Genomic DNA, 27,307 nt, shown 5'->3' on the forward strand with positions numbered 1-27,307 from the left:
AGAAACTCCTCTGATAATACACGTACACAGGCAGATTTTGTTTTTCTTAATGGCAGCTCAGGATGCAAAGAATATTTTTGCTTTTAATTAATTAAATTATTTATTTATTGGCTGTGGTAATGAGTAATATAGCTGTGTCTGTAATGCAAACACTGCACAAAATTACTTTTTTTCATGCATTGACACTTTAATAGTACATTGAAGCTCAGATGTATGTTTTTATGTCACGCTCTGTCTTTATCTTGTCTTCAATAGGAGATCACCAGCCTCCTGCCCTTCTCCAAAATCTCCCTGGATGACTTTTCTGACAACAAAGAGATCAGCAATGACCTCAACGCATATATCCAGTATCGTATCAACGGCAGCAAGGACATCATGAACAATATTAGCCTGAACGGCAAGGCCGATCCTATCACAGTCGGCAAGCTAAGTAGCCACCTGATCTCCCGCAGCCAAGGGTCCTACCTGTATCTCAAACTCACCCTGGATCTGTTTGAAAGAGGCCACCTCGTGATCAAAAGTGCCAGTTACAAAGTCGTGCCTGTTTCACTGGCAGAACTGTACCAGTTACAGTGTAACATGAAATTCATGACCAATTCAGCCTTTGAGCGCTCACTGCCGATCCTCAACGTATCGCTCGCCTCGCTGCACCCCCTGACTGACGAGCAGCTGTTCAACGCCATCAACGCGGGGTTCGTCCAGGGGGAGCTACAATGGGAGGACTTTCAGCAACGCATGGAGCTGCTCTCGTGCTTTCTCATCAAACGGAGGGACAAGACGCGCATGTTTTGTCACCCTTCCTTCAGAGAGTGGCTGGTGTGGAGAGCTGATGGAGAGAGTACGGACTTCCTTTGTGACCCCAGGTCAGTTTTCTGCTAATGCAATAACTTCGCAGCTCTCAATTTGGTTTGCAGGCTTCTGCAATGCATTTAGAGTTTGCGTATGTTTCAGTAATGCATTTAGAAAAGGTTCTTGAATTGCACAAATAGGCATGTAGGACAGTAAGAAAAGTACAACTAATGCTGCAGAATAATATGATAAATGTGTGTTCATGTGAATGAAGTTTTGCATCTCAGAGTGCTTCTGAATTAGCTGTTTTAGGTCTCTGGCAGCTTTAATCATGCCTAAATTTGGTGTCCACCCTGTCGGTTGTCACAAAGTTCTTACCTAAAATGTTTAAAGCAGTGTCCTGCTTATTTCCGGTCCTCAATTTTAATGCAGGAGAGCAGAATTTAACGTGGGATATGTCTGCAGAAGGGGAGAATAGTTGGCTCTGGATGTATTAGAGGCAGTAATTCAGTGTTTTTCTTCACATATCTGCGCAGAAATTGGTCCATAATAAACACTGCAGACTGCACCAAAGCTTCCATTTGTAAATAAATGCCTTTAGTCAGCAGTTTGCATATGCAGCCCTGCAACATCATAGATCAGATTTCAAGCAGGCTGTTTCACTTCTTTGAGTCGTCTTCTCTTGCATAATGACTCCGTTGCATAACATTTTGAAATGTGAGAATACAGCTGTGGAAGTGAAGCATGTTAGATTAATGCTCGAATCTTGCAACAATGACATTCAGGCTTCACTGAATGTAATTTGAGATTTTGCAGAAACATTAGACTCCCTGAAGTCCTGTTTGTTGGTGTCAGCTTGTTGCATGCCAAAGTCTTTCCTTTGTCTCGGAAAAAATACACACGGCATGCAGAAAAAAACTGAGTGTGAAGTGATGTGATGATGTGAGCATTTACAGACACATCACAGCACTAAATTCATTAGCACAAGGCCTGGTTGCGACGTACACATTCAAAAGGTCATCTCAGAATGCACCTTTTATACAGTGAAGCTGTTTGTAATAAAGCAGCACCTCTGCAGATAAATCCTGTGCTCTTTTGGAGTTGTCGGGATTCATCCGAGTTCAGATGCCTGACTGCAGACTTCACCCTCATATCAAACACATCGATTCTCCTTCCACTGCCTCTCCCCGGTCTGAATTGTTCACATGTGCTTGTACCGCATTATAATTGTCAAATTTCAAATAACAAGCCGCACCAGCGTTGTTAGTGGATTACTCGCTCCCTCATCTGCTTGTTTGCGACCCACTAATTTGCGCTGCTGTTGGCAGCTTGCATTGGTCATCGGTAAAATGAACTGCTGCGTCGGTGCTCATGAATTTGTGCTTTGTTAGTAGATCACCCGCATGACTTTTGACTCCCGATCAGTGCTTTTTTTTTTTTTTTGTTGTCTTGCAGCCTCACACTGATTTGCCCTGTTTTAATAAATAGTGCTTTTTGTGAGGGAGGGGGGGGTACTGACCTATGCATTTTGTAGCTATTGCATGTTGCAATGCGATGCAGGCTTATCTCTTTTAGAAGTACTTGCAGTGCTTACCTAATTGAAATGCTGGAGCCACACGCAAATGAGAGATTTCAGTCATTCACACTTCATAAATTGAATGATGTCACTTTTTTCCTCCCTGTTGCTCACCTCTGCTCACACAGCGATGCCTCCAAGCGGACGAGAGCTGAGCTTCGTATTCTGGTCATTCACAGCCTTCCAGCTCCATCATTAAAAAAACAAAGGCTTGTAGTCTGGCGCAGGAGATGCACAGAGAGACAAAAGCCTCCTGCACTGCCTCTCTGTTTGTGCCTGGGCACAACTAGAGAGGATTTTTATCCAGATCAAAGGGATTCGCAATCATGCATGCCTTTTTAATGAAGTTCTGCATTAATTAGTGCCTCAGTGACACTCTTCCCCCCTGTTGTTCAGAGGGTCATTGCCAAACATTTTTAGCTTATTCACACTAGCTCCAGAATACAATAGTTCTCCATGACAGTGCCAGGCTCCTCGTCATCAGCAGAATGAATCACTACTTTCATGTTGTTTGAAGCAGAGGAACAATCATTCCTACTGTTGACGACTGAGTATCCTATCTGTTCCCTTGTTTTCTAACCCAGGACCGGTCACGCTCTCATGGCTTTCATGTTATCGCGCCAAGAGGGGAAACTGAATCGGCAGCAGACAATGGAGCTGGGACACCACATACTCAAAGCACACATCTTCAAGGTATAGATGTGGAACCTACGTGGTCTATGCATTCATCTTTATTTGAAATCCATCCCTTGCAGGAATTTCTTGGTGTTCACTTTCTCTTGATTTATGCACTGTGACAATGGTTCACCAGAGGATAAGCAGTGGGATGTGGAAAGCAACACTGACAGCTTATGCCCCTCAGATTCGCTGGTTTTTACATATGTGTGTTTGTGTATTTACTCATGCATTTATGCATCGGCGTGCGTGCAGGGTCTGAGCAAGAAGACAGGCGTGTCATCCAGTGTCCTTCAGGCTCTGTGGATAAACTGCAGCACTGATGGCCTTTCTGCAGCCCTGGCCTCCCTGAGGAACCTCTACACACCTAATGTCAAGGTAAGCCTTTGCTTCAGGTTTGCTCCTGCCCGTCTGTTGAATGCAGAACAATCGGCTTATTAGCTAACGATGAAAAAAACACATTATTGATAACCTGAAATGCCTAAATGCAACAGGTTGCTTTTGTAGAAGCTTCTTGAGGGGATATAGGAAACCTTTAAACACTATATATTAAACACACAGTATATGTATCCAATTTTCAGCATTTTCATAACACTTTTGTTACATTGGAGTAATATAATCATATACACTGGTTAGGTCATTTTAAAGCAAATGCATCTCAGAAATAACTGCAACTTTCTTTAGATTTTAGTTACACTTTTAATCCCCGACTGTTGCTCCACGCAGAGAATGTTTTATTATTAACCGCTGTCCTTTTATATTGTTAATGTGTCCAATTATAATTTGACAGGTAAATGTTAATAAGCTTCGCGCACGAGCCAACTTCCTGTGTACTGCTTTTCAGTCGTGTTTCGAAGGGCGATAATTATTTGGCCTTTCCTGGAAAGGCTGTTCTGCCAGCATGATGCATTCTGGCTCGAAGAAAAATTATCCTCCATACTTCTTTGCCGTTAGTGTTGTTGTTTCAGAGGGAGTTCCATCACCTGGTGTCTGTTTGTGAGTTATTGTATAAATGTGTAGTATTAGTCAAACAGACATTTACAAAATGACCTTATTCTCTCCTCTGGGGGAGGGGTGGGGGGGGTTAATTTATGCTACAGAGGATCCAGAAAATAACACACACTTTCATCTCCTGTCGTCAAACACTCATTTCACTCTTTGGTTCTGTTTGACTAGGCCTTTATTATTGATTTACTCGTAATGAAAGCGAATACCACACTTGATAATTGCATTGGCTAGAATGTGGCCGTTTCATTTGCTGTCTGAAAAATCTGAAGATGAGAATAAGAAGTTTGATCTCTGTATGAGCCATAAAATGAGTAATGGAAACAATTCTGCTGCTGCCTGAATCAGTCTGTTTAAATGGAGATAGGTCAAACATGGGTGGTAATTCACATTTTTAAGTGTATAATTTAGCCAATAAAGAGTAAAATAGTTAAACAGTCATCTCTTCTTAAGAGGATAACATTTATTTTTAATTCAGATTTCTTTCACCTTTAAGTACATGCGATACAAAATTCACTTATTTGCAAAGACCTTGAAATAAACATTCAAACGTGAATGCTTTCTGCATTTTTTATTTATTTTTTGCTTGTATGATCAGGTAAGCCGTCTCCTGATGCTGGGAGGGGCAAACGTGAATTACCGCACAGAAGTCCTGAACAACGCACCAGTGCTTTGCGTCCAGTGTCACCTCGGTCACCAGGAAATTGTCTCACTGCTGCTCGAGTTCGGCGCCAGCGTGGATGTTGTTTCGGAAAACGGCATGAGCCCCCTCTGCTTCTCAGCTGCTGCAGGACACTTGGGACAAGTCATGCTGCTCTGTAAAAAGGGGGCTAAGGTGAGGACTTTTCATATTGTGACTACTTGACAACTCTGATGTAGTTTTCTTGTGATCATAGACATTTGGTTTCATTTGGCCATCTTTCTGGATATCTGGCTTTTTCATATGCAGGGTTTGTATGGGTGCTTGAAATCATTAAAAAAGGCTTGAATTTAAATATTGTCTTTTCAAGGTTTGAATAGTGCTTGAATTTTAGATGTGGTGCTTAAACGTGGTTGAAACCATATTTCATTCACCACAAATAACTGACCGAATAGTCTTCTTATCAGATAGAAAAATAAAATGAGTCACAAAGTGTGAAAGCAAAATTTCTCCATCTGGTCTGCCTTGCACCTCTGCATGCCAGTCTGTTTCAATGTGTGACCCCACCCTCCCCCCGGGGATGAGTGCACTAACTTGACGTTGCTGTTTTAATGAGTGTTTGATGGAAAACGACACTGGTGGAATTTGCACTCTGAGTCACATGACAGGTGAGTCCTAGTAAATAATTTTCGAGTATGTGTACATAACACATGCTAATTTTAAAACTATTATTATTATTTTGCTAGCTATCAAACGTGCTGGAGAAATGCACTGAGTGTGATAGTACAGTAGTTAGTTATGGCATGGTGATTTATGGAATATGCTGTAAACGTAGCTAACATTACTTAGCAGTAGCAGTAATGTGAGTTACTTCACTCAAGTAAAAGCTTTAAACGTTAGTCTGATACTTAACTAACCAACTTGAGGCTTAAGGAAATAATGGTAATAAGAGGGACTGATCCATATGGGCACAGAGAATAGCCACTTTTTGTGCTACTGAAGTTCCCGGGCTTTCATTCAAAATCTGTTTATCGTGAGCCATTAAACATAAAAATTATAAATGGCTTCAAGCTCACATTGACGCCTGTGGGCACTATCAGCCACTGAGACAACAGACAAATTTTAGTGTTTTAATGAATGAATATTTCATACATTAAGGCTGTCTGTGTATTTAAGGGAGGTGAACAATACATTATAATTATACATAATAATATCACAGATGATAGACTAAATAAATAGATTTTACTTAGATGCTTGTTCATTCTTACAGTTCAATTCAACATATAAGACTTTTTGTCATCTGTTCAAAGCCTCTCCCGGTCAGTGCTGTTCTCCATGCCTCCCTTACTGTACATGATGTTATTAGCACAAACACTTTAAAAGTTACTGTGACTCAAACATAGAAAAATGTATTTTTTATTTCCCTCACCTAATTTTTAAAAGTATTTTATAGCATATAACACCTTTGAAAATATGCTTTGGTTCCCATTTAACTCCAGAAAATCATAAATCAAGATATGGATATTACCTGTCCACAGATTCATGGTGACGTAACTGCTCTTTTAACTGTCTGGTGTCTTTGCTTTGTTTGGTGTTTATAGACATGGTTTATATGAGTTTTAGCTGAGATTCAGAGGTTTCTGTGGACACTACTCATGTCGGCACTTATATTTCTGACCTCGTGTTATAATCGATTAAACGCGATCTCCTCCCTTTTGCCCCCATTTTTGATGTTGTGGGTGCAAATGATCAGGCATGACATTCTCATAATAAATCAGATAAAATACTGCAAATAATTAATCCTGCATTTGTGTGATTGAAATGTGTGTGCAGTGACACCGTTTGAAAGTTTGGCCTAAATAATTCTGGAGTGAACGAGCCTAAACATGATGACCGGACTAGTGACACCGTGTCACCTGTGACACTCACACACGCACGTATGACTTTGCCAGTTTCAGCTGAAACAATTTCAGTGTTTCAAACCATGTTCCAGAGTTTTTAGTTCACCGTTCATGAGGTTTCAAGAAGAAAATGAAAGACAGATCTGAATGTTTGAAAGTGTTTTGGAAAAACTCTGTAAAGATTAGATGAGCAATACTCAAAGGATAAATTCAACTGTTTTATTTTAGTTGAAAAAAAAGTTAAACAAGCAAGTAAATAATGAAACAAGGTTAAATGAGTTAAGAGCAAAAAGTTAACAAGTAAATAACGAAACAAGGTTAAATGAGTTAAGAGCAAAAAGTTAACAAGTAAATAACGAAACAAGGTTAAATGAGTTAACAAGTAAATAACAAAACAAGGTTAAATGAGTTAACAAGTAAATAACAAAACAAGGTTAAATGAGTTAAGAACAAAAAGTTAACAAGTAAATAACAAAACAAGGTTAAATGAGTTAACAAGTAAATAACAAAACAAGGTTAAATGAGTTAACAAGTAAATAACAAAACAAGGTTAAATGAGTTAAGAACAAAAAGTTAACAAGTAAATAAAGAAACAAGGTAGAGGAGCGAAAACCCCAACAATCCCCTCTGAGCAAGCACTAGGCGACAGTGGGGAGGAAAAACTGCCTTTAAACGGGCAGAAACCTCCGGCAGAACCAGGCTCAGGAGGGGGCAGTCAACTGCCGGGACTGGTTGGGGGGGTGAACAGAGGTGGAGCAAGACGAGGCTACATCAGTTGAAGAAGCAGTATTGTCCCTCTTCCGGAAAAAGCAGAAGAATCTTTTCTTCTTTTTCATGGACTTTTCCACGAGCGCCTTTTTGTCCAGGATGAGGGTTCTCAACTGATCGATGTTTTCTGTGTTTTGCCTCTCAAGTTTCTTGCAAGTTTGTTCCACCTGTTCTAATGTTGCTTGTGTTTCTTCAAGCTTTTCTTTGAGGTCTTTGGATGTTGCCTCCTGTGTCAGCTTTGCCTTCTGCAGGTCTGCATTTCTCACTTGATCTTCATTGTGCAGGCCTTCTAGCTGCTCATTTCTTTTCTGGATGTCGCGGAGCGTACACTGCAGGTCTTCATGCGTTTTATCTTGCTTTTTCTTTTGGGCCTGCATTTCTGTGTTTTCCCGCTTCAAGTTGTTGAATTCCAACAATATCCCCTTAATGAGCTCTGAGTTGTTTTTTGCCATGTGATCGATCTTTTTCTGCATGTGTGAGCATCGCTGTTCCAGTGTTTCCTTTTCTCCCTCCAGCTCACTTGTTTTGACCTTCAGTTCATTACAGAATTCTTGCAACTTTTGAGTTTTACTCTCAAAGTCCTTGATGATGCACTTTTCTTTCTGTTGCTCTTTCTCTTGAAGGAGGTCTTCATTTTGGCGCAGTGTTTGATCCAACCTTACCTTCAGCATTCTGTACTTTTCCTGCATGCCTTGGAGTTCACGCTGCAGGTCTTTTTTCTTTGTGTCCTGTTGTTCCTTCTGTTGGAGGACTTCTTTATTTTTTTCTTCAGCTTCATCAAGCTTTCTTTGGAGCAGGCGATTGTTTTGGTCCATGTATTGCAGATCCCACTCTATTTTATCAATCGTCGCTTTCCTGTCTTGAAGCTGCTCGGACATGTCTTTAACTTCAGCGCTCTTTTGCTTATTTTCTTTGATGAGGAATACAATCTGCTCTCTGGCTTGAGCAAACTTGATCCCCCAGCCCTCATTAATAATGTTGATGTCGGGCTGGCGCTGTAGTGTTTCTTCCAGGTGTTTGTTTTGTGCTTCCATTTGTAAGCACTTCTTCTCCAGGTGAAGTTTTTCTTCTTCAATTTGTCGAAGTTTGTTCTGGAGATGGTTGTTTTCATTTCTACTCTCCTGTAATGCCTTTTGGGTGGATAAGAGGCCATTTGGAGAAATTGGCCGGCCACGGCAGGAAGGAGAGGCGGCGAAATCTTTTTGTCTCGGTTGCCGTAATCTTGGATACATGTTGGCGTTTGTATCCGATGACTCTGAGAGGTTTCCAAATTTTTCTGTAGTGAACGTTTGAAGGCTGCTAACACAAAGGCTGCGAAGAAACGAACTAAAAATTTCTGTTTCTCACCCCTACTTAAGGAAAAACTTCAAAGGATCAAAATTCCATATGACATCATCACTCCTAAGCCAATCAGATTGTCACATGACATTTTGGAATGTGGAATGGGGAGATATTTTTTTTTAAACAGTTTTCAAATTTAAACAGTTTTCAAATTTAACTTAATATTTAAGTGTTTCTTACTTGACCCGCTTAGTCGATTAAAAAGTTAATTGCCACGAACACCCCTAATGTTATATAACAGACCACAGAAAAAAGACCGTTTTTTTCTACGTGACAGAGCTATAATAAATGTTTTGTTTTTTTTAATTATCCTACTTTTTATAAAAGGGAACATTATTTAAAGAATATGTATTTAATTAAAAACTCTGTATTCATCTTAAGGGTATAACAAGAAGGGTGAGCTTCCTGCTCGAAAAGGAAATGACCAAAATAAATGTATTTCTCTGCAATTACAAACTCTGTGTAAACAGTCTTGGTGTCAAAATAAAGCTAACACTGGTGAGCAATGTTCCCTCTAAGCTGCGCGCGTGCACAATTGCGCACTGCTGGCACGATCTCTGCGCACAAAAAAATCTGTGTTGCGCACAAAAAAAATCTAACCTGAATTGAAATTAAATACATTAACAATTCTGTTTTGCAGTGTTAGTCAGTAAGTGACTGGCTGCTCCTGTATGGGATCAGAACGATGTCACCTTATCCCATAGTCCAATCAAGAATGCGATTCACATTCGTATATACGCAGCTAATCAACGTTGCTGACAGGCTAAGACAGCGTCCTTATGTGCCGACACCGGTGTTTTAGCGAGCAAAGCGGCTGATGTGGAGTGAAGCCACGTTAATGACAACGTGTACAACCATTGGAGATGTGAGCAGGACAGACGGAAGAATTAATGGAAAAAGTGTGGACTTTATACCTGTTTTTAAATTGTGTTGATAGGCCACGTAAAACCAGAGTTATGATAAAAAGAATATATGCAATGTTTGGTTTTTATATTTATTGCGGGAAGAAACTGTAAAAACGTCGTTTTATAAGGAAAACGCTGGAAAGCACTCTCCGCCTGTGAGCAAAAAGAAAACCAAAAACCCCAGCCTTTCCTATTGGTCGAAAAATGTACCATGTCAACCAATCAAAAAATGATATGGCAACATGGCATTTAGTGGTTTAGGGAGGGGGAAGTTTTAGGAGTGACGGCGGTGTTTTGAGATGTGAGAGATTTGCGACGTTTAGTACAAATCTTGTGTAGTTAGTGTGTAGTGCAGTCAATAGTTTTGTTGTGTGTGTCAGAACCACGAGGCGACTGCTGAATGTTACAGGTGTTACAGCAGTGATACATCTCCTGTTGTCAGGCCTGCAGATATCAGGCTGTTGTTCTTCTTTATCTCATAATGGACAGAAATTATTTTTTGGAGTGGCACAAATAATTTGTGTGGCATCAGATTTGATGCAGAACAGCTGATTGTTCTGTAAATAGTTTGAAATGTTTATTTATTTATTTATTTATTTTAAAAAACGCCTTGGCTGCATTTTTAGGTAAACAGCTGCAAAAAACTTTGTTTGCAAAACTCAGTAACTTTTTTGAAGAAGTAACTATATAATTAATTGCCCAGCATTGGTCATTATTTACTGTATTTTGCAGACAGAGAGCTACAGGACTCTCTCCCAGACCACAGACTCATAATACAAGTCAGAGCTTTATAAAAAAAGAAAAAGAAAGAAAGTTGTGTTTTCAAAATTGGAGTTCAAGTTATTTTTACTTCCAATAGTGTTAACATCCTACACAGGTCATGAACAAGATTTTTTTAAATTTTCATTGTAAGTGGGCTAAAGCAGTTAATTAAAAGTAGTCTAACATAAATGTAAACGCTGTAATTTGATTATTTTAATAAACCATGTAACTTGGATGGATTTGATGCTGGCGTGACCACAGTGCACACGTCTGCTGTTGCTCACAGTGGTCCAAGTGTCCGCTCAGGGAGTTTGTGTGTTCGCTCAGACACGTGAAAAATTAGAGGGAACATTGCTGGTGAGATGTCATCAGAGCTGTAAATATTACTGCAGATGTTACTGTGTCAAAGTTACTGTGACTCAAACATAGAAAAATAGATTTTTTATTTCCCTCACCTAATTTTTAAAAGTATTTTATAGCATATAACACCTTTGAAAATATGCTTTGGTTCCCATTTAACTCCAGAAAATCATAAATCAAGATATGGATATTACCTGTCCACAGATTCATGGTGACGTAACTGCTCTTTTAACTGTCTGGTGTCTTTGCTTTGTTTGGTGTTTGTAGACTTGGTTTATATGAGTTTTAGCTGAGATTCAGAGGTTTCTGTGGACACTACTCATGTCGGCACTTATATTTCTGACCTCGTGTTATAATCGATTAAACGCGATCTCCTCCCTTTTGCCCCCATTTTTGATGTTGTGGGTGCAAATGATCAGGCATGACATTCTCATAATAAATCAGATAAAATACTGCAAATAATTAATCCTGCATTTGTGTGATTGAAATGTGTGTGCAGTGACACCGTTTGAAAGTTTGGCCTAAATAATTCTGGAGTGAACGAGCCTAAACATGATGACCGGACTAGTGACACCGTGTCACCTGTGACACTCACACACGCACGTATGACTTTGCCAGTTTCAGCTGAAACAATTTCAGTGTTTCAAACCATGTTCCAGAGTTTTTAGTTCACCGTTCATGAGGTTTCAAGAAGAAAATGAAAGACAGATCTGAATGTTTGAAAGTGTTTTGGAAAAACTCTGTAAAGATTAGATGAGCAATACTCAAAGGATAAATTCAACTGTTTTATTTTAGTTGAAAAAAAAGTTAAACAAGCAAGTAAATAATGAAACAAGGTTAAATGAGTTAAGAGCAAAAAGTTAACAAGTAAATAACGAAACAAGGTTAAATGAGTTAAGAGCAAAAAGTTAACAAGTAAATAACGAAACAAGGTTAAATGAGTTAACAAGTAAATAACAAAACAAGGTTAAATGAGTTAACAAGTAAATAACAAAACAAGGTTAAATGAGTTAAGAACAAAAAGTTAACAAGTAAATAACAAAACAAGGTTAAATGAGTTAACAAGTAAATAACAAAACAAGGTTAAATGAGTTAAGAACAAAAAGTTAACAAGTAAATAAAGAAACCCCAACAATCCCCTCTGAGCAAGCACTAGGCGACAGTGGGGAGGAAAAACTGCCTTTAAACGGGCAGAAACCTCCGGCAGAACCAGGCTCAGGAGGGGGCAGTCAACTGCCGGGACTGGTTGGGGGGGTGAACAGAGGTGGAGCAAGACGAGGCTACATCAGTTGAAGAAGCAGTATTGTCCCTCTTCCGGAAAAAGCAGAAGAATCTTTTCTTCTTTTTCATGGACTTTTCCACGAGCGCCTTTTTGTCCAGGATGAGGGTTCTCAACTGATCGATGTTTTCTGTGTTTTGCCTCTCAAGTTTCTTGCAAGTTTGTTCCACCTGTTCTAATGTTGCTTGTGTTTCTTCAAGCTTTTCTTTGAGGTCTTTGGATGTTGCCTCCTGTGTCAGCTTTGCCTTCTGCAGGTCTGCATTTCTCACTTGATCGTCATTGTGCATGCCTTCTAGCTGCTCATTTCTTTTCTGGATGTCGCGGAGCGTACACTGCAGGTCTTCATGCGTTTTATCTTGCTTTTTCTTTTGGGCCTGCATTTCTGTGTTTTCCCGCTTCAAGTTGTTGAATTCCAACAATATCCCCTTAATGAGCTCTGAGTTGTTTTTTGCCATGTGATCGATCTTTTTCTGCATGTGTGAGCATCGCTGTTCCAGTGTTTCCTTTTCTCCCTCCAGCTCACTTGTTTTGACCTTCAGTTCATTACAGAATTCTTGCAACTTTTGAGTTTTACTCTCAAAGTCCTTGATGATGCACTTTTCTTTCTGTTGCTCTTTCTCTTGAAGGAGGTCTTCATTTTGGCGCAGTGTTTGATCCAACCTTACCTTCAGCATTCTGTACTTTTCCTGCATGCCTTGGAGTTCACGCTGCAGGTCTTTTTTCTTTGTGTCCTGTTGTTCCTTCTGTTGGAGGACTTCTTTATTTTTTTCTTCAGCTTCATCAAGCTTTCTTTGGAGCAGGCGATTGTTTTGGTCCATGTATTGCAGATCCCACTCTATTTTATCAATCGTCGCTTTCCTGTCTTGAAGCTGCTCGGACATGTCTTTAACTTCAGCGCTCTTTTGCTTATTTTCTTTGATGAGGAATACAATCTGCTCTCTGGCTTGAGCAAACTTGATCCCCCAGCCCTCATTAATAATGTTGATGTCGGGCTGGCGCTGTAGTGTTTCTTCCAGGTGTTTGTTTTGTGCTTCCATTTGTAAGCACTTCTTCTCCAGGTGAAGTTTTTCTTCTTCAATTTGTCGAAGTTTGTTCTGGAGATGGTTGTTTTCATTTCTACTCTCCTGTAATGCCTTTTGGGTGGATAAGAGGCCATTTGGAGAAATTGGCCGGCCACGGCAGGAAGGAGAGGCGGCGAAATCTTTTTGTCTCGGTTGCCGTAATCTTGGATACATGTTGGCGTTTGTATCCGATGACTCTGAGAGGTTTCCAAATTTTTCTGTAGTGAACGTTTGAAGGCTGCTAACACAAAGGCTGCGAAGAAACGAACTAAAAATTTCTGTTTCTCACCCCTACTTAAGGAAAAACTTCAAAGGATCAAAATTCCATATGACATCATCACTCCTAAGCCAATCAGATTGTCACATGACATTTTGGAATGTGGAATGGGGAGATATTTTTTTTTAAACAGTTTTCAAATTTAAACAGTTTTCAAATTTAACTTAATATTTAAGTGTTTCTTACTTGACCCGCTTAGTCGATTAAAAAGTTAATTGCCACGAACACCCCTAATGTTATATAACAGACCACAGAAAAAAGACCGTTTTTTTCTACGTGACAGAGCTATAATAAATGTTTTGTTTTTTTTAATTATCCTACTTTTTATAAAAGGGAACATTATTTAAAGAATATGTATTTAATTAAAAACTCTGTATTCATCTTAAGGGTATAACAAGAAGGGTGAGCTTCCTGCTCGAAAAGGAAATGACCAAAATAAATGTATTTCTCTGCAATTACAAACTCTGTGTAAACAGTCTTGGTGTCAAAATAAAGCTAACACTGGTGAGCAATGTTCCCTCTAAGCTGCGCGCGTGTGCAATTGCGCACTGCTGGCACGATCTCTGCGCACAAAAAATCTGTGTTGCGCACAAAAAAAATCTAACCTGAATTGAAATTAAATACATTAACAATTCTGTTTTGCAGTGTTAGTCAGTAAGTGACTGGCTGCTCCTGTATGGGATCAGAACGATGCCACCTTATCCCATAGTCCAATCAAGAATGCGATTCACATTCGTATATACGCAGCTAATCAACGTTGCTGACAGGCTATGACAGCGTCCTTATGTGCCGACACCGGTGCTTTAGCGAGCAAAGCGGCTGATGTGGAGTGAAGCCACGTTAATGACAACGTGTACAACCATTGGAGATGTGAGCAGGACAGACGGAAGAATTAACGGAAAAAGTGTGGACTTTATACCAGTTTTTAAATTGTGTTGATAGGCCACGTAAAACCAGAGTTATGATAAAAAGAATATATGCAATGTTTGGTTTTTATATTTATTGCGGGAAGAAACTGTAAAAACGTCGTTTTATAAGGAAAACGCTGGAAAGCACTCTCCGCCTGTGAGCAAAAAGAAAACCAAAAACCCCAGCCTTTCCTATTGGTCGAAAAATGTACCATGTCGACCAATCAAAAAATGATATGGCAACATGGCATTTAGTGGTTTAGGGAGGGGGAAGTTTTAGGAGTGACGGCGGTGTTTTGAGATGTGAGAGATTTGCGACGTTTAGTACAAATCTTGTGTAGTTAGTGTGTAGTGCAGTCAATAGTTTTGTTGTGTGTGTCAGAACCACGAGGCGACTGCTGAATGTTACAGGTGTTACAGCAGTGATACATCTCCTGTTGTCAGGCCTGCAGATATCAGGCTGTTGTTCTTCTTTATCTCATAATGGACAGAAATTATTTTTTGGAGTGGCACAAATAATTTGTGTGGCATCAGATTTGATGCAGAACAGCTGATTGTTCTGTAAATAGTTTGAAATGTTTATTTATTTATTTATTTATTTTAAAAAACGCCTTGGCTGCATTTTTAGGTAAACAGCTGCAAAAAACTTTGTTTGCAAAACTCAGTAACTTTTTTGAAGAAGTAACTATATAATTAATTGCCCAGCATTGGTCATTATTTACTGTATTTTGCAGACAGAGAGCTACAGGACTCTCTCCCAGACCACAGACTCATAATACAAGTCAGAGCTTTATAAAAAAAGAAAAAGAAAGAAAGTTGTGTTTTCAAAATTGGAGTTCAAGTTATTTTTACTTCCAATAGTGTTAACATCCTACACAGGTCATGAACAAGATTTTTTTAAATTTTCATTGTAAGTGGGCTAAAGCAGTTAATTAAAAGTAGTCTAACATAAATGTAAACGCTGTAATTTGATTATTTTAATAAACCATGTAACTTGGATGGATTTGATGCTGGCGTGACCACAGTGCACACGTCTGCTGTTGCTCACAGTGGTCCAAGTGTCCGCTCAGGGAGTTTGTGTGTTCGCTCAGACACGTGAAAAATTAGAGGGAACATTGCTGGTGAGATGTCATCAGAGCTGTAAATATTACTGCAGATGTTACTGTGTCAAAGTTACTGTGACTCAAACATAGAAAAATAGATTTTTTATTTCCCTCACCTAATTTTTAAAAGTATTTTATAGCATATAACACCTTTGAAAATATGCTTTGGTTCCCATTTAACTCCAGAAAATCATAAATCAAGATATGGATATTACCTGTCCACAGATTCATGGTGACGTAACTGCTCTTTTAACTGTCTGGTGTCTTTGCTTTGTTTGGTGTTTATAGACATGGTTTATATGAGTTTTAGCTGAGATTCAGAGGTTTCTGTGGACACTACTCATGTCGGCACTTATATTTCTGACCTCGTGTTATAATCGATTAAACGCAATCTCCTCCCTTTTGCCCCCATTTTTGATGTTGTGGGTGCAAATGATCAGGCATGACATTCTCATAATAAATCAGATAAAATACTGCAAATAATTAATCCTGCATTTGTGTGATTGAAATGTGTGTGCAGTGACACCGTTTGAAAGTTGGGCCTAAATAATTCTGGAGTGAACGAGCCTAAACATGATGACCGGACTAGTGACACCGTGTCACCTGTGACACTCACACACGCACGTATGACTTTGCCAGTTTCAGCTGAAACAATTTCAGTGTTTCAAACCATGTTCCAGAGTTTTTAGTTCACTGTTCATGAGGTTTCAAGAAGAAAATGAAAGACAGATCTGAATGTTTGAAAGTGTTTTGGAAAAACTCTGTAAAGATTAGATGAGCAATACTCAAAGGATAAATTCAACTGTTTTATTTTAGTTGAAAAAAAAGTTAAACAAGCAAGTAAATAATGAAACAAGGTTAAATGAGTTAAGAGCAAAAAGTTAACAAGTAAATAACGAAACAAGGTTAAATGAGTTAAGAGCAAAAAGTTAACAAGTAAATAACGAAACAAGGTTAAATGAGTTAAGAGCAAAAAGTTAACAAGTAAATAACGAAACAAGGTTAAATGAGTTAACAAGTAAATAACAAAACAAGGTTAAATGAGTTAACAAGTAAATAACAAAACAAGGTTAAATGAGTTAAGAACAAAAAGTTAACAAGTAAATAACAAAACAAGGTTAAATGAGTTAACAAGTAAATAACAAAACAAGGTTAAATGAGTTAAGAACAAAAAGTTAACAAGTAAATAAAGAAACAAGGTAGAGGAGCGAAAACCCCAACAATCCCCTCTGAGCAAGCACTAGGCGACAGTGGGGAGGAAAAACTGCCTTTAAACGGGCAGAAACCTCCGGCAGAACCAGGCTCAGGAGGGGGCAGTCAACTGCCGGGACTGGTTGGGGGGGTGAACAGAGGTGGAGCAAGACGAGGCTACATCAGTTGAAGAAGCAGTATTGTCCCTCTTCCGGAAAAAGCAGAAGAATCTTTTCTTCTTTTTCATGGACTTTTCCACGAGCGCCTTTTTGTCCAGGATGAGGGTTCTCAACTGATCGATGTTTTCTGTGTTTTGCCTCTCAAGTTTCTTGCAAGTTTGTTCCACCTGTTCTAATGTTGCTTGTGTTTCTTCAAGCTTTTCTTTGAGGTCTTTGGATGTTGCCTCCTGTGTCAGCTTTGCCTTCTGCAGGTCTGCATTTCTCACTTGATCTTCATTGTGCAGGCCTTCTAGCTGCTCATTTCTTTTCTGGATGTCGCGGAGCGTACACTGCAGGTCTTCATGCGTTTTATCTTGCTTTTTCTTTTGGGCCTGCATTTCTGTGTTTTCCCGCTTCAAGTTGTTGAATTCCAACAATATCCCCTTAATGAGCTCTGAGTTGTTTTTTGCCATGTGATCGATCTTTTTCTGCATGTGTGAGCATCGCTGTTCCAGTGTTTCCTTTTCTCCCTCCAGCTCACTTGTTTTAACCTTCAGTTCATTACAGAATTCTTGCAACTTTTGATTTTTACTCTCAAAGTCCTTGATGATGCACTTTTCTTTCTGTTGCTCTTTCTCTTGAAGGAGGTCTTCATTTTGGCGCAGTGTTTGATCCAACCTTACCTTCAGCATTCTGTACTTTTCCTGCATGCCTTGGAGTTCACGCTGCAGGTCTTTTTTCTTTGTGTCCTGTTGTTCCTTCTGTTGGAGGACTTCTTTATTTTTTTCTTCAGCTTCATCAAGCTTTCTTTGGAGCAGGCGATTGTTTTGGTCCATGTATTGCAGATCCCACTCTATTTTATCAATCGTCGCTTTCCTGTCTTGAAGCTGCTTGGACATGTCTTTAACTTCAGCGCTCTTTTGCTTATTTTCTTTGATGAGGAATACAATCTGCTCTCTGGCTTGAGCAAACTTGATCCCCCAGCCCTCATTAATAATGTTGATGTCGGGCTGGCGCTGTAGTGTTTCTTCCAGGTGTTTGTTTTGTGCTTCCATTTGTAAGCACTTCTTCTCCAGGTGAAGTTTTTCTTCTTCAATTTGTCGAAGTTTGTTCTGGAGATGGTTGTTTTCATTTCTACTCTCCTGTAATGCCTTTTGGGTGGATAAGAGGCCATTTGGAGAAATTGGCCGGCCACGGCAGGAAGGAGAGGCGGCGAAATCTTTTTGTCTCGGTTGCCGTAATCTTGGATACATGTTGGCGTTTGTATCCGATGACTCTGAGAGGTTTCCAAATTTTTCTGTAGTGAACGTTTGAAGGCTGCTAACACAAAGGCTGCGAAGAAACGAACTAAAAATTTCTGTTTCTCACCCCTACTTAAGGAAAAACTTCAAAGGATCAAAATTCCATATGACATCATCACTCCTAAGCCAATCAGATTGTCACATGACATTTTGGAATGTGGAATGGGGAGATATTTTTTTTTAAACAGTTTTCAAATTTAAACAGTTTTCAAATTTAACTTAATATTTAAGTGTTTCTTACTTGACCCGCTTAGTCGATTAAAAAGTTAATTGCCACGAACACCCCTAATGTTATATAACAGACCACAGAAAAAAGACCGTTTTTTTCTACGTGACAGAGCTATAATAAATGTTTTGTTTTTTTTAAATTATCCTACTTTTTATAAAAGGGAACATTATTTAAAGAATATGTATTTAATTAAAAACTCTGTATTCATCTTAAGGGTATAACAAGAAGGGTGAGCTTCCTGCTCGAAAAGGAAATGACCAAAATAAATGTATTTCTCTGCAATTACAAACTCTGTGTAAACAGTCTTGGTGTCAAAATGAAGCTAACACTGGTGAGCAATGTTCCCTCTAAGCTGCGCGCGTGCGCAATTGCGCACTGCTGGCACGATCTCTGCGCACAAAAAATCTGTGTTGCGCACAAAAAAAATCTAACCTGAATTGAAATTAAATACATTAACAATTCTGTTTTGCAGTGTTGGTCAGTAAGTGACTGGCTGCTCCTGTATGGGATCAGAACGATGTCACCTTATCCCATAGTCCAATCAAGAATGCGATTCACATTCGTATATACGCAGCTAATCAACGTTGCTGACAGGCTAAGACAGCGTCCTTATGTGCCGACACCGGTGTTTTAGCGAGCAAAGCGGCTGATGTGGAGTGAAGCCACGTTAATGACAACGTGTACAACCATTGGAGATGTGAGCAGGACAGACGGAAGAATTAACGGAAAAAGTGTGGACTTTATACCAGTTTTTAAATTGTGTTGATAGGCCACGTAAAACCAGAGTTATGATAAAAAGAATATATGCAATGTTTGGTTTTTATATTTATTGCGGGAAGAAACTGTAAAAACGTCGTTTTATAAGGAAAACGCTGGAAAGCACTCTCCGCCTGTGAGCAAAAAGAAAACCAAAAACCCCAGCCTTTCCTATTGGTCGAAAAATGTACCATGTCGACCAATCAAAAAATGATATGGCAACATGGCATTTAGTGGTTTAGGGAGGGGGAAGTTTTAGGAGTGACGGCGGTGTTTTGAGATGTGAGAGATTTGCGACGTTTAGTACAAATCTTGTGTAGTTAGTGTGTAGTGCAGTCAATAGTTTTGTTGTGTGTGTCAGAACCACGAGGCGACTGCTGAATGTTACAGGTGTTACAGCAGTGATACATCTCCTGTTGTCAGGCCTGCAGATATCAGGCTGTTGTTCTTCTTTATCTCATAATGGACAGAAATTATTTTTTGGAGTGGCACAAATAATTTGTGTGGCATCAGATTTGATGCAGAACAGCTGATTGTTCTGTAAATAGTTTGAAATGTTTATTTATTTATTTATTTATTTTAAAAAACGCCTTGGCTGCATTTTTAGGTAAACAGCTGCAAAAAACTTTGTTTGCAAAACTCAGTAACTTTTTTGAAGAAGTAACTATATAATTAATTGCCCAGCATTGGTCATTATTTACTGTATTTTGCAGACAGAGAGCTACAGGACTCTCTCCCAGACCACAGACTCATAATACAAGTCAGAGCTTTATAAAAAAAGAAAAAGAAAGAAAGTTGTGTTTTCAAAATTGGAGTTCAAGTTATTTTTACTTCCAATAGTGTTAACATCCTACACAGGTCATGAACAAGATTTTTTTAAATTTTCATTGTAAGTGGGCTAAAGCAGTTAATTAAAAGTAGTCTAACATAAATGTAAACGCTGTAATTTGATTATTTTAATAAACCATGTAACTTGGATGGATTTGATGCTGGCGTGACCACAGTGCACACGTCTGCTGTTGCTCACAGTGGTCCAAGTGTCCGCTCAGGGAGTTTGTGTGTTCGCTCAGACACGTGAAAAATTAGAGGGAACATTGCTGGTGAGATGTCATCAGAGCTGTAAATATTACTGCAGATGTTACTGTGTCAAAGTTACTGTGACTCAAACATAGAAAAATGTATTTTTTATTTCCCTCACCTAATTTTTAAAAGTATTTTATAGCATATAACACCTTTGAAAATATGCTTTGGTTCCCATTTAACTCCAGAAAATCATAAATCAAGATATGGATATTACCTGTCCACAGATTCATGGTGACGTAACTGCTCTTTTAACTGTCTGGTGTCTTTGCTTTGTTTGGTGTTTGTAGACTTGGTTTATATGAGTTTTAGCTGAGATTCAGAGGTTTCTGTGGACACTACTCATGTCGGCACTTATATTTCTGACCTCGTGTTATAATCGATTAAACGCGATCTCCTCCCTTTTGCCCCCATTTTTGATGTTGTGGGTGCAAATGATCAGGCATGACATTCTCATAATAAATCAGATAAAATACTGCAAATAATTAATCCTGCATTTGTGTGATTGAAATGTGTGTGCAGTGACACCGTTTGAAAGTTTGGCCTAAATAATTCTGGAGTGAACGAGCCTAAACATGATGACCGGACTAGTGACACTGTGTCACCTGTGACACTCACACACGCACGTATGACTTTGCCAGTTTCAGCTGAAACAATTTCAGTGTTTCAAACCATGTTCCAGAGTTTTTAGTTCACCGTTCATGAGGTTTCAAGAAGAAAATGAAAGACAGATCTGAATGTTTGAAAGTGTTTTGGAAAAACTCTGTAAAGATTAGATGAGCAATACTCAAAGGATAAATTCAACTGTTTTATTTTAGTTGAAAAAAAAGTTAAACAAGCAAGTAAATAATGAAACAAGGTTAAATGAGTTAAGAGCAAAAAGTTAACAAGTAAATAACGAAACAAGGTTAAATGAGTTAAGAGCAAAAAGTTAACAAGTAAATAACGAAACAAGGTTAAATGAGTTAACAAGTAAATAACAAAACAAGGTTAAATGAGTTAACAAGTAAATAACAAAACAAGGTTAAATGAGTTAAGAACAAAAAGTTAACAAGTAAATAACAAAACAAGGTTAAATGAGTTAACAAGTAAATAACAAAACAAGGTTAAATGAGTTAAGAACAAAAAGTTAACAAGTAAATAAAGAAACAAGGTAGAGGAGCGAAAACCCCAACAATCCCCTCTGAGCAAGCACTAGGCGACAGTGGGGAGGAAAAACTGCCTTTAAACGGGCAGAAACCTCCGGCAGAACCAGGCTCAGGAGGGGGCAGTCAACTGCCGGGACTGGTTGGGGGGGTGAACAGAGGTGGAGCAAGACGAGGCTACATCAGTTGAAGAAGCAGTATTGTCCCTCTTCCGAAAAAAGCAGAAGAATCTTTTCTTCTTTTTCATGGACTTTTCCACGAGCGCCTTTTTGTCCAGGATGAGGGTTCTCAACTGATCGATGTTTTCTGTGTTTTGCCTCTCAAGTTTCTTGCAAGTTTGTTCCACCTGTTCTAATGTTGCTTGTGTTTCTTCAAGCTTTTCTTTGAGGTCTTTGGATGTTGCCTCCTGTGTCAGCTTTGCCTTCTGCAGGTCTGCATTTCTCACTTGATCTTCATTGTGCAGGCCTTCTAGCTGCTCATTTCTTTTCTGGATGTCGCGGAGCGTACACTGCAGGTCTTCATGCGTTTTATCTTGCTTTTTCTTTTGGGCCTGCATTTCTGTGTTTTCCCGCTTCAAGTTGTTGAATTCCAACAATATCCCCTTAATGAGCTCTGAGTTGTTTTTTGCCATGTGATCGATCTTTTTCTGCATGTGTGAGCATCGCTGTTCCAGTGTTTCCTTTTCTCCCTCCAGCTCACTTGTTTTGACCTTCAGTTCATTACAGAATTCTTGCAACTTTTGATTTTTACTCTCAAAGTCCTTGATGATGCACTTTTCTTTCTGTTGCTCTTTCTCTTGAAGGAGGTCTTCATTTTGGCGCAGTGTTTGATCCAACCTTACCTTCAGCATTCTGTACTTTTCCTGCATGCCTTGGAGTTCACGCTGCAGGTCTTTTTTCTTTGTGTCCTGTTGTTCCTTCTGTTGGAGGACTTCTTTATTTTTTTCTTCAGCTTCATCAAGCTTTCTTTGGAGCAGGCGATTGTTTTGGTCCATGTATTGCAGATCCCACTCTATTTTATCAATCGTCGCTTTCCTGTCTTGAAGCTGCTTGGACATGTCTTTAACTTCAGCGCTCTTTTGCTTATTTTCTTTGATGAGGAATACAATCTGCTCTCTGGCTTGAGCAAACTTGATCCCCCAGCCCTCATTAATAATGTTGATGTCGGGCTGGCGCTGTAGTGTTTCTTCCAGGTGTTTGTTTTGTGCTTCCATTTGTAAGCACTTCTTCTCCAGGTGAAGTTTTTCTTCTTCAATTTGTCGAAGTTTGTTCTGGAGATGGTTGTTTTCATTTCTACTCTCCTGTAATGCCTTTTGGGTGGATAAGAGGCCATTTGGAGAAATTGGCCGGCCACGGCAGGAAGGAGAGGCGGCGAAATCTTTTTGTCTCGGTTGCCGTAATCTTGGATACATGTTGGCGTTTGTATCCGATGACTCTGAGAGGTTTCCAAATTTTTCTGTAGTGAACGTTTGAAGGCTGCTAACACAAAGGCTGCGAAGAAACGAACTAAAAATTTCTGTTTCTCACCCCTACTTAAGGAAAAACTTCAAAGGATCAAAATTCCATATGACATCATCACTCCTAAGCCAATCAGATTGTCACATGACATTTTGGAATGTGGAATGGGGAGATATTTTTTTTTAAACAGTTTTCAAATTTAAACAGTTTTCAAATTTAACTTAATATTTAAGTGTTTCTTACTTGACCCGCTTAGTCGATTAAAAAGTTAATTGCCACGAACACCCCTAATGTTATATAACAGACCACAGAAAAAAGACCGTTTTTTTTCTACGTGACAGAGCTATAATAAATGTTTTGTTTTTTTAAATTATCCTACTTTTTATAAAAGGGAACATTATTTAAAGAATATGTATTTAATTAAAAACTCTGTATTCATCTTAAGGGTATAACAAGAAGGGTGAGCTTCCTGCTCGAAAAGGAAATGACCAAAATAAATGTATTTCTCTGCAATTACAAACTCTGTGTAAACAGTCTTGGTGTCAAAATGAAGCTAACACTGGTGAGCAATGTTCCCTCTAAGCTGCGCGCGTGCGCAATTGCGCACTGCTGGCACGATCTCTGCGCACAAAAAATCTGTGTTGCGCACAAAAAAAATCTAACCTGAATTGAAATTAAATACATTAACAATTCTGTTTTGCAGTGTTAGTCAGTAAGTGACTGGCTGCTCCTGTATGGGATCAGAACGATGTCACCTTATCCCATAGTCCAATCAAGAATGCGATTCACATTCGTATATACGCAGCTAATCAACGTTGCTGACAGGCTATGACAGCGTCCTTATGTGCCGACACCGGTGTTTTAGCGAGCAAAGCGGCTGATGTGGAGTGAAGCCACGTTAATGACAGCGTGTACAACCATTGGAGATGTGAGCAGGACAGACGGAAGAATTAACGGAAAAAGTGTGGACTTTATACCTGTTTTTAAATTGTGTTGATAGGCCACGTAAAACCAGAGTTATGATAAAAAGAATATATGCAATGTTTGGTTTTTATATTTATTGCGGGAAGAAACTGTAAAAACGTCGTTTTATAAGGAAAACGCTGGAAAGCACTCTCCGCCTGTGAGCAAAAAGAAAACCAAAAACCCCAGCCTTTCCTATTGGTCGAAAAATGTACCATGTCGACCAATCAAAAAATGATATGGCAACATGGCATTTAGTGGTTTAGGGAGGGGGAAGTTTTAGGAGTGACGGCGGTGTTTTGAGATGTGAGAGATTTGCGACGTTTAGTACAAATCTTGTGTAGTTAGTGTGTAGTGCAGTCAATAGTTTTGTTGTGTGTGTCAGAACCACGAGGCGACTGCTGAATGTTACAGGTGTTACAGCAGTGATACATCTCCTGTTGTCAGGCCTGCAGATATCAGGCTGTTGTTCTTCTTTATCTCATAATGGACAGAAATTATTTTTTGGAGTGGCACAAATAATTTGTGTGGCATCAGATTTGATGCAGAACAGCTGATTGTTCTGTAAATAGTTTGAAATGTTTATTTATTTATTTATTTATTTTTAAAAAACGCCTTGGCTGCATTTTTAGGTAAACAGCTGCAAAAAACTTTGTTTGCAAAACTCAGTAACTTTTTTGAAGAAGTAACTATATAATTAATTGCCCAGCATTGGTCATTATTTACTGTATTTTGCAGACAGAGAGCTACAGGACTCTCTCCCAGACCACAGACTCATAATACAAGTCAGAGCTTTATAAAAAAAGAAAAAGAAAGAAAGTTGTGTTTTCAAAATTGGAGTTCAAGTTATTTTTACTTCCAATAGTGTTAACATCCTACACAGGTCATGAACAAGATTTTTTTAAATTTTCATTGTAAGTGGGCTAAAGCAGTTAATTAAAAGTAGTCTAACATAAATGTAAACGCTGTAATTTGATTATTTTAATAAACCATGTAACTTGGATGGATTTGATGCTGGCGTGACCACAGTGCACACGTCTGCTGTTGCTCACAGTGGTCCCAGTGTCCGCTCAGGGAGTTTGTGTGTTCGCTCAGACACGTGAAAAATTAGAGGGAACATTGCTGGTGAGATGTCATCAGAGCTGTAAATATTACTGCAGATGTTACTGTGTCAAAGTTACTGTGACTCAAACATAGAAAAATAGATTTTTTATTTCCCTCACCTAATTTTTAAAAGTATTTTATAGCATATAACACCTTTGAAAATATGCTTTGGTTCCCATTTAACTCCAGAAAATCATAAATCAAGATATGGATATTACCTGTCCACAGATTCATGGTGACGTAACTGCTCTTTTAACTGTCTGGTGTCTTTGCTTTGTTTGGTGTTTGTAGACTTGGTTTATATGAGTTTTAGCTGAGATTCAGAGGTTTCTGTGGACACTACTCATGTCGGCACTTATATTTCTGACCTCGTGTTATAATCGATTAAACGCGATCTCCTCCCTTTTGCCCCCATTTTTGATGTTGTGGGTGCAAATGATCAGGCATGACATTCTCATAATAAATCAGATAAAATACTGCAAATAATTAATCCTGCATTTGTGTGATTGAAATGTGTGTGCAGTGACACCGTTTGAAAGTTTGGCCTAAATAATTCTGGAGTGAACGAGCCTAAACATGATGACCGGACTAGTGACACCGTGTCACCTGTGACACTCACACACGCACGTATGACTTTGCCAGTTTCAGCTGAAACAATTTCAGTGTTTCAAACCATGTTCCAGAGTTTTTAGTTCACCGTTCATGAGGTTTCAAGAAGAAAATGAAAGACAGATCTGAATGTTTGAAAGTGTTTTGGAAAAACTCTGTAAAGATTAGATGAGCAATACTCAAAGGATAAATTCAACTGTTTTATTTTAGTTGAAAAAAAAGTTAAACAAGCAAGTAAATAATGAAACAAGGTTAAATGAGTTAAGAGCAAAAAGTTAACAAGTAAATAACGAAACAAGGTTAAATGAGTTAAGAGCAAAAAGTTAACAAGTAAATAACGAAACAAGGTTAAATGAGTTAACAAGTAAATAACAAAACAAGGTTAAATGAGTTAACAAGTAAATAACAAAACAAGGTTAAATGAGTTAAGAACAAAAAGTTAACAAGTAAATAACAAAACAAGGTTAAATGAGTTAACAAGTAAATAACAAAACAAGGTTAAATGAGTTAACAAGTAAATAACAAAACAAGGTTAAATGAGTTAAGAACAAAAAGTTAACAAGTAAATAAAGAAACAAGGTAGAGGAGCGAAAACCCCAACAATCCCCTCTGAGCAAGCACTAGGCGACAGTGGGGAGGAAAAACTGCCTTTAAACGGGCAGAAACCTCCGGCAGAACCAGGCTCAGGAGGGGGCAGTCAACTGCCGGGACTGGTTGGGGGGGTGAACAGAGGTGGAGCAAGACGAGGCTACATCAGTTGAAGAAGCAGTATTGTCCCTCTTCCGGAAAAAGCAGAAGAATCTTTTCTTCTTTTTCATGGACTTTTCCACGAGCGCCTTTTTGTCCAGGATGAGGGTTCTCAACTGATCGATGTTTTCTGTGTTTTGCCTCTCAAGTTTCTTGCAAGTTTGTTCCACCTGTTCTAATGTTGCTTGTGTTTCTTCAAGCTTTTCTTTGAGGTCTTTGGATGTTGCCTCCTGTGTCAGCTTTGCCTTCTGCAGGTCTGCATTTCTCACTTGATCTTCATTGTGCAGGCCTTCTAGCTGCTCATTTCTTTTCTGGATGTCGCGGAGCGTACACTGCAGGTCTTCATGCGTTTTATCTTGCTTTTTCTTTTGGGCCTGCATTTCTGTGTTTTCCCGCTTCAAGTTGTTGAATTCCAACAATATCCCCTTAATGAGCTCTGAGTTGTTTTTTGCCATGTGATCGATCTTTTTCTGCATGTGTGAGCATCGCTGTTCCAGTGTTTCCTTTTCTCCCTCCAGCTCACTTGTTTTGACCTTCAGTTCATTACAGAATTCTTGCAACTTTTGATTTTTACTCTCAAAGTCCTTGATGATGCACTTTTCTTTCTGTTGCTCTTTCTCTTGAAGGAGGTCTTCATTTTGGCGCAGTGTTTGATCCAACCTTACCTTCAGCATTCTGTACTTTTCCTGCATGCCTTGGAGTTCACGCTGCAGGTCTTTTTGCTTTGTGTCCTGTTGTTCCTTCTGTTGGAGGACTTCTTTATTCTTTTCTTCAGCTTCATCAAGCTTTCTTTGGAGCAGGCGATTGTTTTGGTCCATGTATTGCAGATCCCACTCTATTTTATCAATCGTCGCTTTCCTGTCTTGAAGCTGCTTGGACATGTCTTTAACTTCAGCGCTCTTTTGCTTATTTTCTTTGATGAGGAATACAATCTGCTCTCTGGCTTGAGCAAACTTGATCCCCCAGCCCTCATTAATAATGTTGATGTCGGGCTGGCGCTGTAGTGTTTCTTCCAGGTGTTTGTTTTGTGCTTCCATTTGTAAGCACTTCTTCTCCAGGTGAAGTTTTTCTTCTTCAATTTGTCGAAGTTTGTTCTGGAGATGGTTGTTTTCATTTCTACTCTCCTGTAATGCCTTTTGGGTGGATAAGAGGCCATTTGGAGAAATTGGCCGGCCACGGCAGGAAGGAGAGGCGGCGAAATCTTTTTGTCTCGGTTG

The 27,307-nt window shown here is 39.1% G+C and overlaps 2 protein-coding genes across 6 annotated transcripts in view; one reads left to right on the forward strand and one right to left on the reverse strand.

Moving 5' to 3' along the window:
* Positions 1-27,307, forward strand: part of tanc1b (tetratricopeptide repeat, ankyrin repeat and coiled-coil containing 1b) — a 142,835-nt gene that overhangs the window by 91,543 nt on the left and 23,985 nt on the right. For all 5 annotated transcript variants that reach the window (XM_084954705.1, XM_084954707.1, XM_084954708.1 and 2 more), the window contains 4 exons: positions 256-863; positions 2,950-3,058; positions 3,296-3,418; positions 4,644-4,880. In XM_084954705.1, coding sequence (XP_084810831.1) covers positions 256-863; positions 2,950-3,058; positions 3,296-3,418; positions 4,644-4,880 — 1,077 coding nt within the window. The remainder of the gene's footprint in view (positions 1-255; positions 864-2,949; positions 3,059-3,295; positions 3,419-4,643; positions 4,881-27,307) is intronic.
* On the reverse strand, positions 7,069-8,919 carry LOC146370562 (uncharacterized). The gene has a single exon (XM_084954717.1). The coding sequence runs from the start codon at positions 8,584-8,586 to the stop codon at positions 7,288-7,290; it is 1,299 nt and encodes a 432-aa protein (XP_084810843.1). The 5' UTR covers positions 8,587-8,919; the 3' UTR covers positions 7,069-7,287.

Source organism: Perissodus microlepis, chromosome 16, assembly GCF_051167445.1.
Source record: "Perissodus microlepis isolate ML-2025 ecotype Zambia chromosome 16, ASM5116744v1, whole genome shotgun sequence".
NCBI classification, from domain to species: Eukaryota; Metazoa; Chordata; class Actinopteri; order Cichliformes; family Cichlidae; genus Perissodus; species Perissodus microlepis.

Excerpts from the sequence above, each read along its gene's own strand:
- LOC146370562 (XM_084954717.1), bottom strand. The coding sequence starts at position 8,586 with ATGTATCCAAGATTACGGCAACCGAGACAAAAAGATTTCGCCGCCTCT.